This window comes from Sycon ciliatum, chromosome 2, assembly GCF_964019385.1.
Source record: "Sycon ciliatum chromosome 2, ocSycCili1.1, whole genome shotgun sequence".
Classification (NCBI taxonomy): Eukaryota; Metazoa; Porifera; class Calcarea; order Leucosolenida; family Sycettidae; genus Sycon; species Sycon ciliatum.
The window spans coordinates 32,274,548-32,288,598 of record NC_088644.1 but is presented as its reverse complement, the minus strand read 5'-3'; the positions used below and the strand labels follow the sequence as shown (position 1 = coordinate 32,288,598).

The 14,051-nt window shown below is 47.3% G+C and overlaps 2 protein-coding genes across 2 annotated transcripts in view; one reads left to right on the top strand and one right to left on the bottom strand.

The window, feature by feature from the left end:
* The first annotated feature begins 248 nt into the window (after positions 1-248).
* On the top strand, positions 249-8,457 carry LOC135809732 (AT-rich interactive domain-containing protein 1B-like). The gene is made up of 10 exons (XM_065323148.1): positions 249-505; positions 1,117-1,494; positions 2,022-2,047; positions 2,678-2,931; positions 3,376-3,470; positions 3,814-3,890; positions 4,566-4,652; positions 4,858-5,101; positions 6,925-6,971; positions 7,656-8,457. The coding sequence occupies exons 1-10, from the start codon at positions 436-438 to the stop codon at positions 7,770-7,772; spliced, it is 1,395 nt and encodes a 464-aa protein (XP_065179220.1). The 5' UTR covers positions 249-435; the 3' UTR covers positions 7,773-8,457.
* Positions 8,458-8,897: 440 nt separating this feature from the next.
* The window catches only part of LOC135809731 (serine/threonine-protein kinase Nek9-like), a 31,879-nt gene continuing 26,725 nt past the window's right edge, over positions 8,898-14,051 (bottom strand). Inside the window, exons 25-29 of the mRNA XM_065323147.1 lie at positions 13,776-13,948; positions 12,495-12,845; positions 11,837-11,919; positions 10,676-10,729; positions 8,898-10,392 (exon numbers count right to left, since the gene is read on the bottom strand). Coding sequence (XP_065179219.1) covers positions 9,889-10,392; positions 10,676-10,729; positions 11,837-11,919; positions 12,495-12,845; positions 13,776-13,948 — 1,165 coding nt within the window. The 3' untranslated portion in view covers positions 8,898-9,888. The remainder of the gene's footprint in view (positions 10,393-10,675; positions 10,730-11,836; positions 11,920-12,494; positions 12,846-13,775; positions 13,949-14,051) is intronic.

Below are 14,051 nucleotides of genomic sequence, written 5' to 3'. Positions count from 1 at the left end.
CTAATACTAGTAGTGAGTACTAGTACTAGTCAGTAGCAGCTAGCTCCGGGTGCGCCTCACTCGCTCAGTACAGTCGTGCTGGACGGGTACGGGGTCGGGCGCCCGCCGCCCGCCGCGGCGCTGGGCGCGTTGTGCATGTGCATGAGTCATGACCCAGGTCGCTACGTCTCGTGACCCCTGGACTGCATATGCTAGATATGCTGGTGACAAACTCGAAAGTGTTTTCAAAAAGAGCTTCATAATTTTTTGAAAGTCGAAAGCTAGCTGTCTCCTGAGCACGAATACTGAGTTGTTCTTGCAATGACTGAATGAGCGAGGCAGTTAGGCTTGCTTTGTGCTTCATTGTTTCCGAACAAAAGCTAGCCGATTAGGTCTGCGCCGCCATCTCTATCTTTAGATCAGCGGTTCTTCCCCTCTCTGTACATTTTTTTCAATATGGCGATCTGTAAATTTTTCCTCGAGGGAAAATGTAAATTTGGAGACGCTTGTCGAAATCAGCATCCAGGTAAGAAAAGCCAGAAGGAGAAAACATTTGCAGCAAGCTTGAACCAGTATGAATTACGTCATAGCATGCTGGATTTTGATTGCGCAGCTTGATCTACTATTGTACTAAAATCCTGCACTCCACTGGTCAGTGCTGTGGATATTCTTGGGAATGTCTGCACGTATATTTGCTTCACTACACCATATACACAACGCACACACAGATACGCGTCCCATGATACAGTATGTATCTAGCGTACTAGTATGTATACACTCACGCTCATGATCACAGGTTCTTGGTTTCAATTTTTACTAATTGTTAGACCAGTTGGCAAAATGTTGCCAGTTAGAGGGGTTCTCAAAGGAGACACGAATCGACTGTTTATTTCAGTACCCAATATCCTTCTTTGGTCTCATCAGCAGAAGTCAAAGTGACTGGCCGAACCTATAGCAGTGAAGAGGTTTTAGACAATTCAAAAAAACAACAACAAGAGGTTTTAGACACACTTTGTACCCACATCATCATTGTGCATCCGTTCTTTTACTGTATTTTTTATTTTTTATTTATTTTTTACTGTAATTAAGTCTGACCGTGTCTACATGCTTGTTTCTACTCCTACTTGTGCCCATCAGCTAACACTGGGTATGGAAATTCTTTTACACAACACCGAGGTGGTGTCGGTGGTGGACAGGCAGGCGGTCGCGGGTACAATGCTCCACAGCAGCACCACCAACAGCAGCAGCAAAATGCCTATGGCGGTGGTGGTGGCGGCGGCGGTGGTGGTAGGGGAGGCAACCCATTTCAGTCCTGGTCCGGTAACCAGCAGGGAATGAACGCCGGTGGTTATCAGCGCCATTCTCAAGCCGGCGGCCACCAACAGATGGGTGGTGGTGGGGGAGGATTTCAGCGAGGTGGTGGCGGAGGAGGAGGATTTCAGCGTGGTGGTGGCGGCGGAGGAGGAGGATTTCAGCGAGGTGGTGGTGGCGGTGGCCATGATCAGAGGTCCAAAGGTATTTGTCCGAGCTAATCCTATAGGATAAGTGGATGTGCAATGGCTGCCTCTTCTGTATCCTTGCCTGAATGCTTTTAGGCGACGTAGATGTCCTTGTACATGTACATGCACATTCATCACCACCAGCACCATAGTGACCGTAATGATGTGCATGTTTGAGATGGTGTGCTCCCATGACTTGTTTATTTGCAGGGAGATCTTTGACATTTGCATGTGTGTGTGTGTGTGTGTGTGTGTGTGTGTGTGTGTGTGCGTGTGTGTGTGCGTGTGTGTGTGCGTGTGTGCGTGTGTGTGTGCGTGTGTGTGTGCGTGTGTGTGTGTGTGTGACTAAAAATAGTGGCGGTCAATTCATCAGCCTTGCAAGCTGTTGAATGGTGTAATCCCAACACAAGTTGCTATGTCTAACATAGCTGTTCGCTATCATCGCTTCCGCGATGGGCATGTCTGAGGTTTGAGGTATGTGTGTGTGTGTGCGTGTATGCGTGTGTGTGTGTATCACATGTTGTTGCCTTGTCTGGTTTGTAGGTGGGAATCAGGCTGCCGTTGGAACGGTAAGTCTCAGGATGTCTCAGTCATTTTTCACAGTCATTTTCACCTAAGACATAGGTGTGAAATACAGGTGTTAGGGAGGTGAAAATGACTGAATGTGACAATATGCTTTGGTTCTGGTGGTGAATATCTCACCTACACCTTTGCCGCTCAACTCGCTGTATCTGTCATTCTTATGGCGCCACATCATGCTGTGTTTGGCGGTAGGATTTGTTCTCACGATATGTTTTGGTGCTGGCATTAAATGTCTCACTTACACCTCTGCCACTGATTCTCCTATTCTTATTGCGTGGGATTATGCTGTTTTGGCGGTAGGACTTTGGCATAAAACTGCTTCTTTTTGGCCTGCATGGCATCATTGTTTCATTTCGTACCTGACGATGGCAATTTTGCCGAAACGTTGCACATAAAAGGAATCGGTTCGGCTTTGCAGTGCTGTGGGAGTGTGTGTGTCCACCCTACTGCTCTCTACAGTGTCAGTTTGCACTGAGATTGCTCATAGTGCTGTGGGAGTGTGTGTGTCCACCCTACTGCTCTCTACAGTATCAGTTTGCACTGAGATTGCTCGTAGTTCTGTAGGTGTACCTGTATGTGTTCAAGGAATCTTATCCCTATGCCCTGGGTCTATGCAGCAAAATCCGTTCAATGTCCTGACCAAGCTTAGCAGCGATGGAAATGTCCAGACCCATCAACAGCAGCGACAGCCCTTTGCCACTGGTGCGACCTCGAACAATTTCTTTCAGGCGCAGCAGCAGCAGCGACAACAGGTAGTGCCCAATGCAGGCACAAATTGGGTGAACCAATCTCAACAGCAGCAGCAACGGCAACAGCAACCTGCAGCTGCTGGGGGCAAGTCAAAGGGACCGTTGTCCTACGAGGAACTCGTGTAAGGATTGTATGCCTTTGTAACAGCATTCATAGTACAGGTGTTGTCAAATCATTTTAGCCACTTGCATTCCCTGTATGCTGGACCTAGACAGGTATCAGCTAAGTAGCAACCAGGTTAGGTGGAATGTGTTGTGATGGATATAGCGAATATTTGAGGGAGTAAGTTCTTGGCCTGATATGTTGATCATGGTGTGTAATAGAACTGGTACTCTGCTCAGTCTGTTTTTAAGGTGTATGAATGTGTACATGTGCGTGTGTGTGTGTGTGTGTGTGTGTGTATGTTTGTGTGTATGTGTTCGTATATGTGTTTGTATATGTGTGTGTGTGTTTGCGTGTGTGTATGTGTGTGCATGCATGTGTGTGCATGCATGTGTGCGTGTGTGTATGTGTGTGCATGCATGTGTGCGTGTGTGTGTATACGTGGGTGGCTGGGTACTTGCAGTGGTGTTGTAAGCAATGACATGAAGCTATGGAAAGATGGCAGCGTGTGGCCGCTGTCTTGCTACACCTTTGCCAAGGGACAGCCTAGCTTAGAAGGTGAGTGCTGGAAACCGCATGTTGGAGTACTCCTCCTTGGTTGCAGCAAGAATCTACGGTGCTGCTCGATGAAATCCGGTCTTGTGAGTCAAGTTTGCGCCTTGCACCGTTTGGCAGACCAGTGTTCGCAGGTCTAGGGCTGCGCAACGCCCAGGGGGTGCTTGAGTGACTCGACTGGATTTCATTGAGCAGCACTGTAGACTTCCTTGCAGTGAATGCTGGTAGTGTAGTGCACATGTAGTCATGTACATGCATATTCTCACTGTCATTATCCATGGTGTCCGCAGAAGGCGCAGATGTACTTTCATGTGTACCTCCGGTGCTTCTGTTCTGTTTTTCACAGGTTTGGATGATTTGTCGTTCGAAGAGGCACGCTTGGGTTGGCTCAAAGCTACGGTTGCCAACACTCTTCCGCAATATGTATGTCATCTGTTGATGTAGTTCTGCTGAAGTTAGATGCTTCCAGTTGCTTTTCCGGACTTATGTCAAAGCTGACCCTTCTGTTTGCCCTGCCCTTCCCTACAATGGCCCGTTGTGTCTTGTTCTTTAACAGGCCACTGGTTTTGCTATTTCTAGAACATGTGGTGCTGATCTCGATTGCCATCTGAATTCCTGAACATGCGCGTTACGGTGACATGTGTATTCCGACCTGGCCGATCATGGCTCTTGTGTTGTCTAGTAAGATTGGACTGTGCATGTGTTGCAGTGCGGTGTTCAGTGTTTGCCATGTACAGTATTGGGATCAGGCGAATATTGAGTACTAATACTTATTTAGCCGATAAACTGGCAGCGCCACTGTTGCTCTCAAACTCACGCATGTAATCAGGACCATATGCCGGCTGGGTACATGTATTGCTTTCCGTACGGGACTGACGATCGTTTGGGCTAGTCTCTACCCACTACCCTGTGGATCTGTCTAACGTATCTGTGTCCACTGTGTGCGCGTGGATGTGTGTGTGTGTGTGTGTGTGTGTGTGTGTGTGTGTGTGTGTGTGTGTGTGTGTGTGTGTGTGTGTGTGTGTGTGTGTGTGTGTGTGTGTGTGTGTGTGTGTGTGTGTGTGCGTGCGTGTTGTGGCTCTCTGTGGACACATGTAGACCGCCGAACTAACTGAAGCTGTGCGTAAGCAAGGTCACGTCCGTCAGCTCTATGCCGCTGGAGATGCCAGTGTTCAGCCTGTTCTGGTGAGCTGCGATGAGCGTATAATACTATATTTTGCCAGCCTGCAAAGTATGCAATGCAGGAAGTGCTTCTCTCTTGCTCAGCTGTTCTTCTTCTTCTTCTTACGCATGTAATGTCTTGCTGTTTTAACCGTGAGGTTCAGTTCTGCACATTCACGCATGTGTCTTCAATAGCTGTACTTGTACTTATGATTGTTGCTGTGCACAGGCCCAGGCATTGCAGCGATATAATACCAGCCTTCAGTCTCCACAGCAGCTACCTGCTGGCAGCCTGCAAACCCCACTCCAGCAGCAGCAAGGAGCAGGTAGCTTCTTCAACTCCGGCCTAACGCCATTTCAATCTGCGCCCGGCCAAGGCCAGCAGCTTTTCCAGAAAACGTCGACGCCGATCACAGACGCTCAGGCAGCAGCACCCCTCTCTAACCCATTCTTATCGGCGAGGAAGCCTGAAGGTAAGCTGCAGACAAGCGTGGTACACGCTCCTTGCAAGAAATCTCCCTGTTTTGCTGCGGGCTGTGTGCACCGTCGGTATTCCATATATGACCAGCGCTCTGCGAAAACCGACCTTGGGTGCTATTTTGGCGAAATTGAGTTTGTGCTGGATTGTTGACCCATGACCCTTTCTTCAACTTCTGGTGAAGTTTGAGGTGGATTGCATACATATTCAGTTAGATACAATGACAATTTCTTTGCACTTTTCCTACAATATTTTTGAGGAAAAGTAGCAAAATTCCTGGATTTTATGCAATATCTTGGAGCCAATGCTGTGAGAGTTCAAGCAGCATGATTGCAACCAAAATTTGCAGAATAAATCTGTATGTCATAATCCTCAAAAGGAAAGGTTTATGATGGCATTGGATCTTCCTGTTGTGGAGATAGACACATTCTATCTCTGTTCTGTGGATGGTGTTGCTCACGATCTGCTGTAAGAGGTATTTGGCTCTGTATGAGGATATGCCAGCCAGAGTAATGGGTAGAGGCAGGTGCAAAGTAGTGAAGAAGCTCGGATCAATGTCGGGTTAACGGATATTGATAGTTTTATCTGGTACTGTTAGTAGAACATCTAGTTATGTCTACATCTGCCGCACACATTGTTTCATAATCGGTGATATCATGGCAGTCTCTTTTACAAATCTTGCCAACCGTACTGTATGCAGCTTTACCACCAGGCTTTGTGTACGCCTGGTGGACAAGCTTCTTCGTAGTGATACTGGGCAAATACATGTACATGTAGGTTGGTACTGGCTTGTGCCCATGTGGATCTGCAGGTTAAGGGAGGCCATGAGCTATAGCATAATGCTCTATAAAATGCTTCAGCTCCACAACATCTTCCACAGGCAGTGCATTCCAGAGTTCATTCAATTCCTGTGTTGGGCTGATTTCACTCGCACTGACAGCAGCCTGCACAGATTTCAGCACTCAGGGTTTGATCCTGGGTTGGAGGCATACACAAAGACTTCCTGACATGCATGTACATGACTTCCACACCAGCCACTGACTGTAGTCTTCAGTAGTTCAGAGTAGTATTGTTGAGCCCCATCTATCACATCTCCCAGCATGCTGGACGCTCTGGGTAGCCTCACCACGTCTAGCTTTCCGCCTACATGTACACACAAGCAGCGCTCTGACTTGGTCAGGACGTGCGCTGCTGTGAGCGCTGTAACTGTAAAGCAAGGTTTCGAGTGTCACGCTCTTGAAACAGCACCAGTGCGGAACAACTACAGCCCTTGTCAAAATTGTCGCGCGCCTCCTGGTTTGTAGACAGTACTTGAACCGATTTTTCTTGGTCTGTACTCTGTTTATGGCCGGCATTGAGGGGCTGGGCTGGTGGCAAAACTGACGCCTGATCGAAATCCTCCTCCGCATGGCCGTCCAGCTCGATCAGCGTTGCGTCCTGCGATTCCACATCCGACTCTCCTCGGCACTGCTGTCATCAGAACTGCGATTGGACCAGGCCAAAAAATGACTATTCATCATGAAGGAGTTAGGATGAAACCTCTGGGAGAAGCCCACATCAATTATTTGACCTAGCGACCGTCTTCTGCTTCGTTCTGCCATGACTCTCACCTTGTGATCTTCAAAAATCGACAGACCGTGACATTTTGTTCTTTTTCTCAAAAAAATTACGAAGCACCTAAGGTCGGTTTTCGCAGAGCGCGGGTCATATGTACTCACACCATACAGCTATCATGATCGCCTGACTCTTTTTGTGCATGTTGATGATGGAGCTGATTTAGAAACAATTCTCCTGTGTTATTCTCTTTTCTCTGTCTAGGTGGTGGACTGCTGCAACAGACATCGTCTTCATCAGCATCTGATCAGGTAACTAGAAGTCGGGGTACTAGTACTTCAAGTAGTAGTCATTGATATTGTGTGCATGCCGCTCTTGTGTATGCTAGTTCGTCATGTGTGTGCAATTTCGTCATGTGTGTGCAATTTCGTCATGTGTGTGCAATTTCACCATGTGTGTGCAATTTCATCATGTGTGTGCAATTTCGTCGTGTGTGCAATTATTTCATCATGTGTGTGAAATTTCATCATGTGTGCCATCTACTGGCACCTTGCCTTGGGCTTGACCCACTGTCAGAACACGCCAAAAGGAAGTATGTGTAGGACGGTGTTGTGACTTCTGCAAGCGTTTGTTGTATCGAGGGACTTCACTGTGCCGCACATGCCCGTGTAAGATATTGACTACTGTGTCCCGGTTCGCTGGATTAGACAAGTGTCGTCACTAAGCTGTAATCTTTTAATCTTCTCATTGCAATCACCACTGGTAGCGGTTACTTATCAATACTGATGCGCTCAACTCTTTCCTAACTCTATCCCCCCCTCTCTCTCTCTCTCTCTCTCTCTCTCTCTCTCTCTCTCTCTCTCTCTCTCTCTCTCTCTCTCTCTCTCTCTCTCTCTCTCTCTCTCTCTCTCTCTCTCTCTCTCTCTCTCTCTCTCTCTCTCTCTCTCTCTCTCTCTCTCTCTCTGTTAAAACCCTAAATGCGTCTCCTGTTACAGATGTCCAGTGATTCGTCCCTTCCCAAGGCAACTGAAGCTCAACTGGAAGTCTTCCGCAAGTGCCAGTATCAGCTGGGTGAAATCCCGGAAGTGCCGCCACCGCAACAAGTGTGTTAGGTGACTGGCAGTCTATGACCAAAAGGCTACGTCACTAGAGATGCATGACACTATTATGGCAATGCCAGTACTGTGTGTGTGTGTGTGTGTGTGTGTGTGTGTGTGTGTGTGTGTGTGTGTGTGTGTGTGTGTGTGTGTGTGTGCGTGTGTGTGTGTGTGTGCCCTTGTGTGTGTCCTCGCTCCTCTTCCCTGCTGATACATCCATCCGGCTGCTGCTGTTAATATGTTGATGAGTCTCTGGTCTTTCTGTTTCTAAATACTTCGCTGGTGAACATTATCTGTACATAGCATCCACCGCTGTGGCAATTCTGAACATAGGTTTTTTTCAATATCGTGAATAGACTTGCTAAATGTGCGTGAACAAAGTTGCTTGCATAATGCAATTGGGGCTTTCTTGAACATACTGCCCCCAACTTGAAGCAAGCTATTTTGAGTGTACACATTTCATTGTCTTGTACAGTTTGAACATTCGTAATGCATGTACATGCTTGTAGTATTCACTTTTTAACTCTCTCCTGCACTTTGCTGTTGCTGCTGCTGCTACCGCCAGTGTACGTGACTTGATGCTTGGAGTCCAGTGCTTGAGACTACTGCGCTATACTGATTTTGGCATGGGTCTATGCATTGCTGGCCCTGCCGTTCTCACTACGTTTAGGCATTTTTTTTATTGCACCCTCTGCTGGCAGACTTGCATCCATACATATCTGTAAACATCTGTAAACATTTAAAAATAATAAAACAAAAACAAAACAAAAACATGGAGGGTAGATCTACACCAAGCGGCTGCTGTGTCTTCTCGAAACTAGCTGTGCTTGGTCTCAAACTTTCAACGTGAACCCAGCAACGCTGTGAATGAAGAGTGGCCATCAGTCAACAAATGATCGGGGGCGTGCTTCTTCAAGTTGCGGCCAACCAGCAGTGCAAGTACTGGTATGCATGTACAGTACATACACGTTGTCAATTTCCAGCACACAAGACCATACACAGACTGTACATGTCCCTACAAGACCATACACAGACTGTACATGTCCCTACAAGACCATACACAGACTGTACATGTCCCTACAAGACCATACACAGGCTGTACATGTCACTACAAGACCATACACAGGCTGTACATGTCCCTACAAGACTTTCTCCACTGCAAGAGCAGAATAAAAAGATCTTTCTGAATACGAAAACGATGATCTTCTCATGCTTTGTAATAGTCCTGAAAAAGACCTGCAATTATTTCAACCATAGTAACTGTCCTGCTAAAGTAAGATCTCTGCATGTGCACGATAGATTATGATACATAGTGGATAGTGGATAGTTGTTGCTTAGGCAATTTATGAATGTGAGGTAAAAATAATAATGTGGTCTGGAAATGATCAAGTAGGCAGTCTGTAGGGTGTGCATGGGCTCATAGAATCAGATTCATAGTGCATATCATGGGTATAACATAGGCTTGCATGTCCTGGCCACGGAGGGTTACGGCCTTACGGGCATACCGGCTAAAGCAGTGAAGACACCGAAGTGAGGCTGAGAGCAGACCGTGGCAGTGGGATGCCTAATGCATTCATGGCTTCCAGCTTTGGATGATGTCACCAGATAGACACGGGAGTCTTTCGATGATGTCACCAGAAAGACACGGGGGAATCTTTCGATGATGTCACCAGATAGACACGGGGAATCTTTCGATGATGTCACCAGATAGACACGGGAGTCTTTCGATGATGTCACCAGATAGACACTGAAACCTTTCTACTATTCTAGCCATGCATACTGTACACAATCATAAGTACATATATACTGTACTGTACAAACCATACTCAGATTTAATTGAATTTAGTGACAAGCAAATAGAGTATGGTCAAAACATATGCGCTAACGTTACAGTAGCATGTCTTGGTAGGAACTGGCGGCGGCGGCCGCTCAAGCTTGAAGGCAACTAGGTTACTAATAGTCAAAGCATTGCTGATACATGCGCGGGACATTTTAGTTACCTTGGTTACTATGGAGGCGAAACAGCTACTCTAGTCCAAATCAACGGTTTGTTTTGCTTTAACGTTATAATTATGCTATAGAACAGGTTTCTTTCTGCACCACCAGTTGATGCCAGCAACATAGCAATGCATTATTGTTTGGAACTTGTTGGCGGTGGTGTATACACGTTTTGCTTGGCCGATTTCGGTAGGGATCCACTGCGAGGCCTTCCGGATTCCAGTTTCCGCTGATCCGCATCGTCCGATGTCTTGTGCCATGGAGAAGCAGGTACTGGTTTTTTGGCTGTAGGTGGACCTCTTACAGACGAAGACGAAGATTGCCTCGTCGCTGTCGTGGTGCTTGGACGTGTCCTTTCGATCGGTCTTACCTCTTGCCTGGCGCCAGTTGCTTCGGGAGAGCCCGATGGCTTGACGCGATCTCTTTTCGAGGCTTTAGGTGATTTTGGAAGGCCGCGGAATGCTGGAGCACCCATGGAGCGTGACTCCATTACAGAAGTCTTGGACGTTACGCTAGATGATGACAAGCTTCGTTGAAAGCCAGTATCAATAGCGCCAGGGATGGCGGCGTTGATTTCATACACCCAGGCATGAAACAACTGTTCTATTTCCTTGTGGGCACTGCACAGGCGCTGATTCTGCGTGACAAGTAGGGACAGACAGGGACAGATAGGAACAGACAGGAACAGCAGACAGTTGCAAAGGACTGGAAGCTGCTCCGGCCATTCCTATACATCTACTGCAATCGCATTCGGGCTCTTTTACAGCAACGTGTCAGACACAGATAGTAGGTGAAATACAACCCTAGAACAACTGAGTGCTCATAGTTCACACTAGCTCCCCCCCCCCCCCTCCAACCCCAGCACTTGAAGTTGAGTTCAGCTGATGCAATCACAATTTTCTTAACTTGATCATGCTTACCATTCGCGTAAGATCTGAAGTTTTGTTGGCAGCTACGTCAATCTCACGCAGGAGCTAGTCGGGGACAGGTCGCAATGAAACAGAGAGAAAGCAGGGCTGGAATGCCTCCAAGCGATGCAGCTATACATACAATCATGCACGTGGATGTGTACGTATATAGGCATGATCACTTGTACACCAATAGTACATGCATAACTAATAATTTACTATGACCAGCTAACTTTCTTCTTCTTCCGATACAAAACTTCTGGCCCCCAATACTATCTTATTCCATCCACAGGACAACGTGGGAGTGCAGATGTAGTAAGCAACTCTGAGGTAGAAGTACCATTGAATGTAGGAAATGTTGCAGCTCGGCATTAATATAGTCAGCACCACACATCAAGTTCTCGCTAGCTGTGTGCGAGCAAACTGAACTCTAGGAGGAAAAGTGTGAATTTTGACAAAGCTGGTTAGCAACGCAGAAGATCAAAATTCAGGCCAATTAAATTGCTACTGTCAGGCCACACCAAGTTAATTCTATGTTTCGCGTTGGATATTTTCTGGAAAAGGCACGCGGGCGGGCGGAAAAAAACAAAAACAAAACTCCATGCTATGTGTACTGAGCCATGTTGCACATAGAACTGCACTCCTAAACTGTCACTTATATCCAAAACGACAACAAGTCGCCACAGGACAGCTGGTAGACTGGGCTGGAGCGATACAATAAGAGATTTCATGGGTGGCTCCTTCTGCACTTTGACGTGAGTCGAGTGGAATTCCGCTCCATCACGATCGTGGAAAATCTCGAAGTCCTTGACACCTAGTACCTGGAATCCCTGCTCGCTTGGTGAGCAGGCACTACCGTACGGCTAGGAAAAGTAGAAATTTTCATCTCTCGCACCTTCTACGTACCATCGCCCGGAATGCAAGATTATCGAGAAGCTGATAACCTCTGATCTGCCATACTGGCTAGAGAATGTTCGCTAGAACAGCCATCGATTGACTCGTCTCGGTTCTTTTTTTTTCTTGTCAAGGATTCGAAAAGGTACGCGCGCGTCGACGCGAAACATAGAAATAACTTGGTGTGGCCTGAGGCTCAGCAGATCTGCAAGTAGAGTGTACCATCTGTATACAGCACTTGAGCAGGCATGCAGCACTGCATCAAAGACATAGACGTACCTGTCTGCGATCACCTTGCAGCACCTCTGCCTGCTTACGCCATGCATCGCGTTCATGCTGCAAGTCAGCCACCTGCTGTCGCACTGCGGAGCACAGTCAGCATACAGCGCACAGATGTATGATCAGCGCATTCATGTACGACCTGATGTTACACGACAGTAAGATTACTGACTGCACGATGTATACGTGTACAGTGCTCTGTACATAGACAAGCGGACAAGCATTTAGTCTCTGAATGATCGGTACATGTGCCATGGCATTAATAGATAGAGAACTGCACGAAACATAAATGTGTTTGATGATCAGATGCATAGAGACGTTGTTTCAGTACCTCGGAGTACATGCACAACACACCCATGACCGTCATCATCATTTATACCATGGGCTGATGATAGATTCCTCAGTTTTAGGCGGTGTACATGACATACCGCACACTGGAATACACATGCTCAGCCCATTTCAACAAAACTGTTGGCTCATCCAAGTTTCATTTGATAGCATAGATTTCACACCAGCGAATAGTGTGCGTTTGGGTAGTGCAGCTTTAAGTACCGCAACCACAGTATACACAATCCTCCGGCACATACCGACACTTAAAGTGCGAGTCTAGGGCTAGGATTGTCATGATGTACAAACACGCAGCACGAGGGAAACTTACATCTCTCCACTTCGGTCATCTGTTCGCCTGCATCCTCATCAATGGCCAGTGACTTCCCAGCACTATGAGAGCGACTCAATGGCGAGTGCAGCTGGTGCACCAGCGGTACGGAGGTCTTACGGCGGGAACTTGTCGCACCACCACCACCACCAACACCAGCTGCAGCAGGGCTGCATGGACTACTGGCACTGGATGAACTCGACCGGCGATGCTGATGCTGATGCTGGACGTGGCTAGACCCGGTGGTGACGGTAGAGACGATGGGTGGCGGTGCAACGGAGAGTACTGCTTTACGGCCAGGACTGCCGGCACGCTGTGACGTGGACACTGGTGTGGATATTGAACTGCGCACTGTGTCGGAGAACAGGCAATGCACACATTCAGCCCAAGACATGTTGAGCAGGTTATCCAGGCGATCATAATACCTAGAAGAATGTCCGAGGGAGGTGACGCTTTGCTTCTTGTTAAAACAAGAAGCACTAGCTGCTATGCCCTGATAGGCTGATACCGTACCACAAGTACGGTAGTAACTCTCACCTTCAAAGGAACACAGCAGACACATGCTAAATGTACACGTACATAGCATACGTACACATTTACAGAACGGCAAGCAAGGCTGCCTATAGTTACACGCGCCTACAACTCAGCGTTGCACCTATAAGGCTTGGAGGAGGACGTCAAATACGACTTGGTACTAGTAAGAAAATACTACTTTCGGATCATATTATTTTGATTGCCGTTTTGGTGGGTGTAGACCAGGCAGTGATGTGGAACGTTCAAGTCACATAGGCATGTTTTCTATCATGTAAGTCTGTACCGAAGCTCTTCCCCAGGACAGTCCCGCCCTGCTGAAGGACTTAAGCATTCTGCTTTGTTTGTGTGCATAGCTTGTACCGCAACGTCAGTGGTAAGGTATTTTACCGGTTGTAAGTCGAACTATTTTAATAACCTAAAGCCCGACCTAAAAAGGGAAGTCGACTTACAACCGAGGTATACCTGCCCTTAAAAACCGGTAAATTGAGGCCCCAAGTCTGGAGGTCGACTTACAACCGGGGTCGACTTGCAACCGGTAAAAATAATTCTGGTATACAGATTTATACGTATACATGCATACAAATTGTGGTCGAAACAACATTCAACTAGTACACATAGCCACAAATCACCAATGCCCGACATGCGATGCTCTTGTGATTCATAATCCTGAAGGCTAGATTTAGCATCAGCAGCCATAGTGCATTTAGTGCCAGTAGCGGAAGCCGCCGCCACCACACACACACTTACACGGAGAATGCTTTCGTACAGATGCCCCTGGAACAAGACTCTTGCTGCCTCTGCGCTGGCCTGACGATGGTGGAGACATCTCGTCCAAACTCCCACTTGTGGCCGGCGCCTCACCAACCCGGATAGCATGCAGCGCAGCTGGTGAAGATGTGCGATGGGGCAGGGATACAGCACTGTATGGACATCATAGTAGTAGTGGCACACACCGGTACACATGAGGAATATTTAGAATATTAAACTTGACTGTGTAGTGTGTACGGTTTGGAAATTGTAATA

Bases quoted from the DNA above. Each gene is read 5' to 3' on its own strand.
- LOC135809732 (XM_065323148.1), top strand. From the start codon at position 436: ATGGCGATCTGTAAATTTTTCCTCGAGGGAAAATGTAAATTTGGAGAC. The intron at 506-1,116 runs GTAAGAAAAGCC...TGTGCCCATCAG, and splicing joins TTGTCGAAATCAGCATCCAG to CTAACACTGGGTATGGAAAT. The intron at 6,972-7,655 runs GTAACTAGAAGT...CTCCTGTTACAG, and splicing joins CTTCATCAGCATCTGATCAG to ATGTCCAGTGATTCGTCCCT.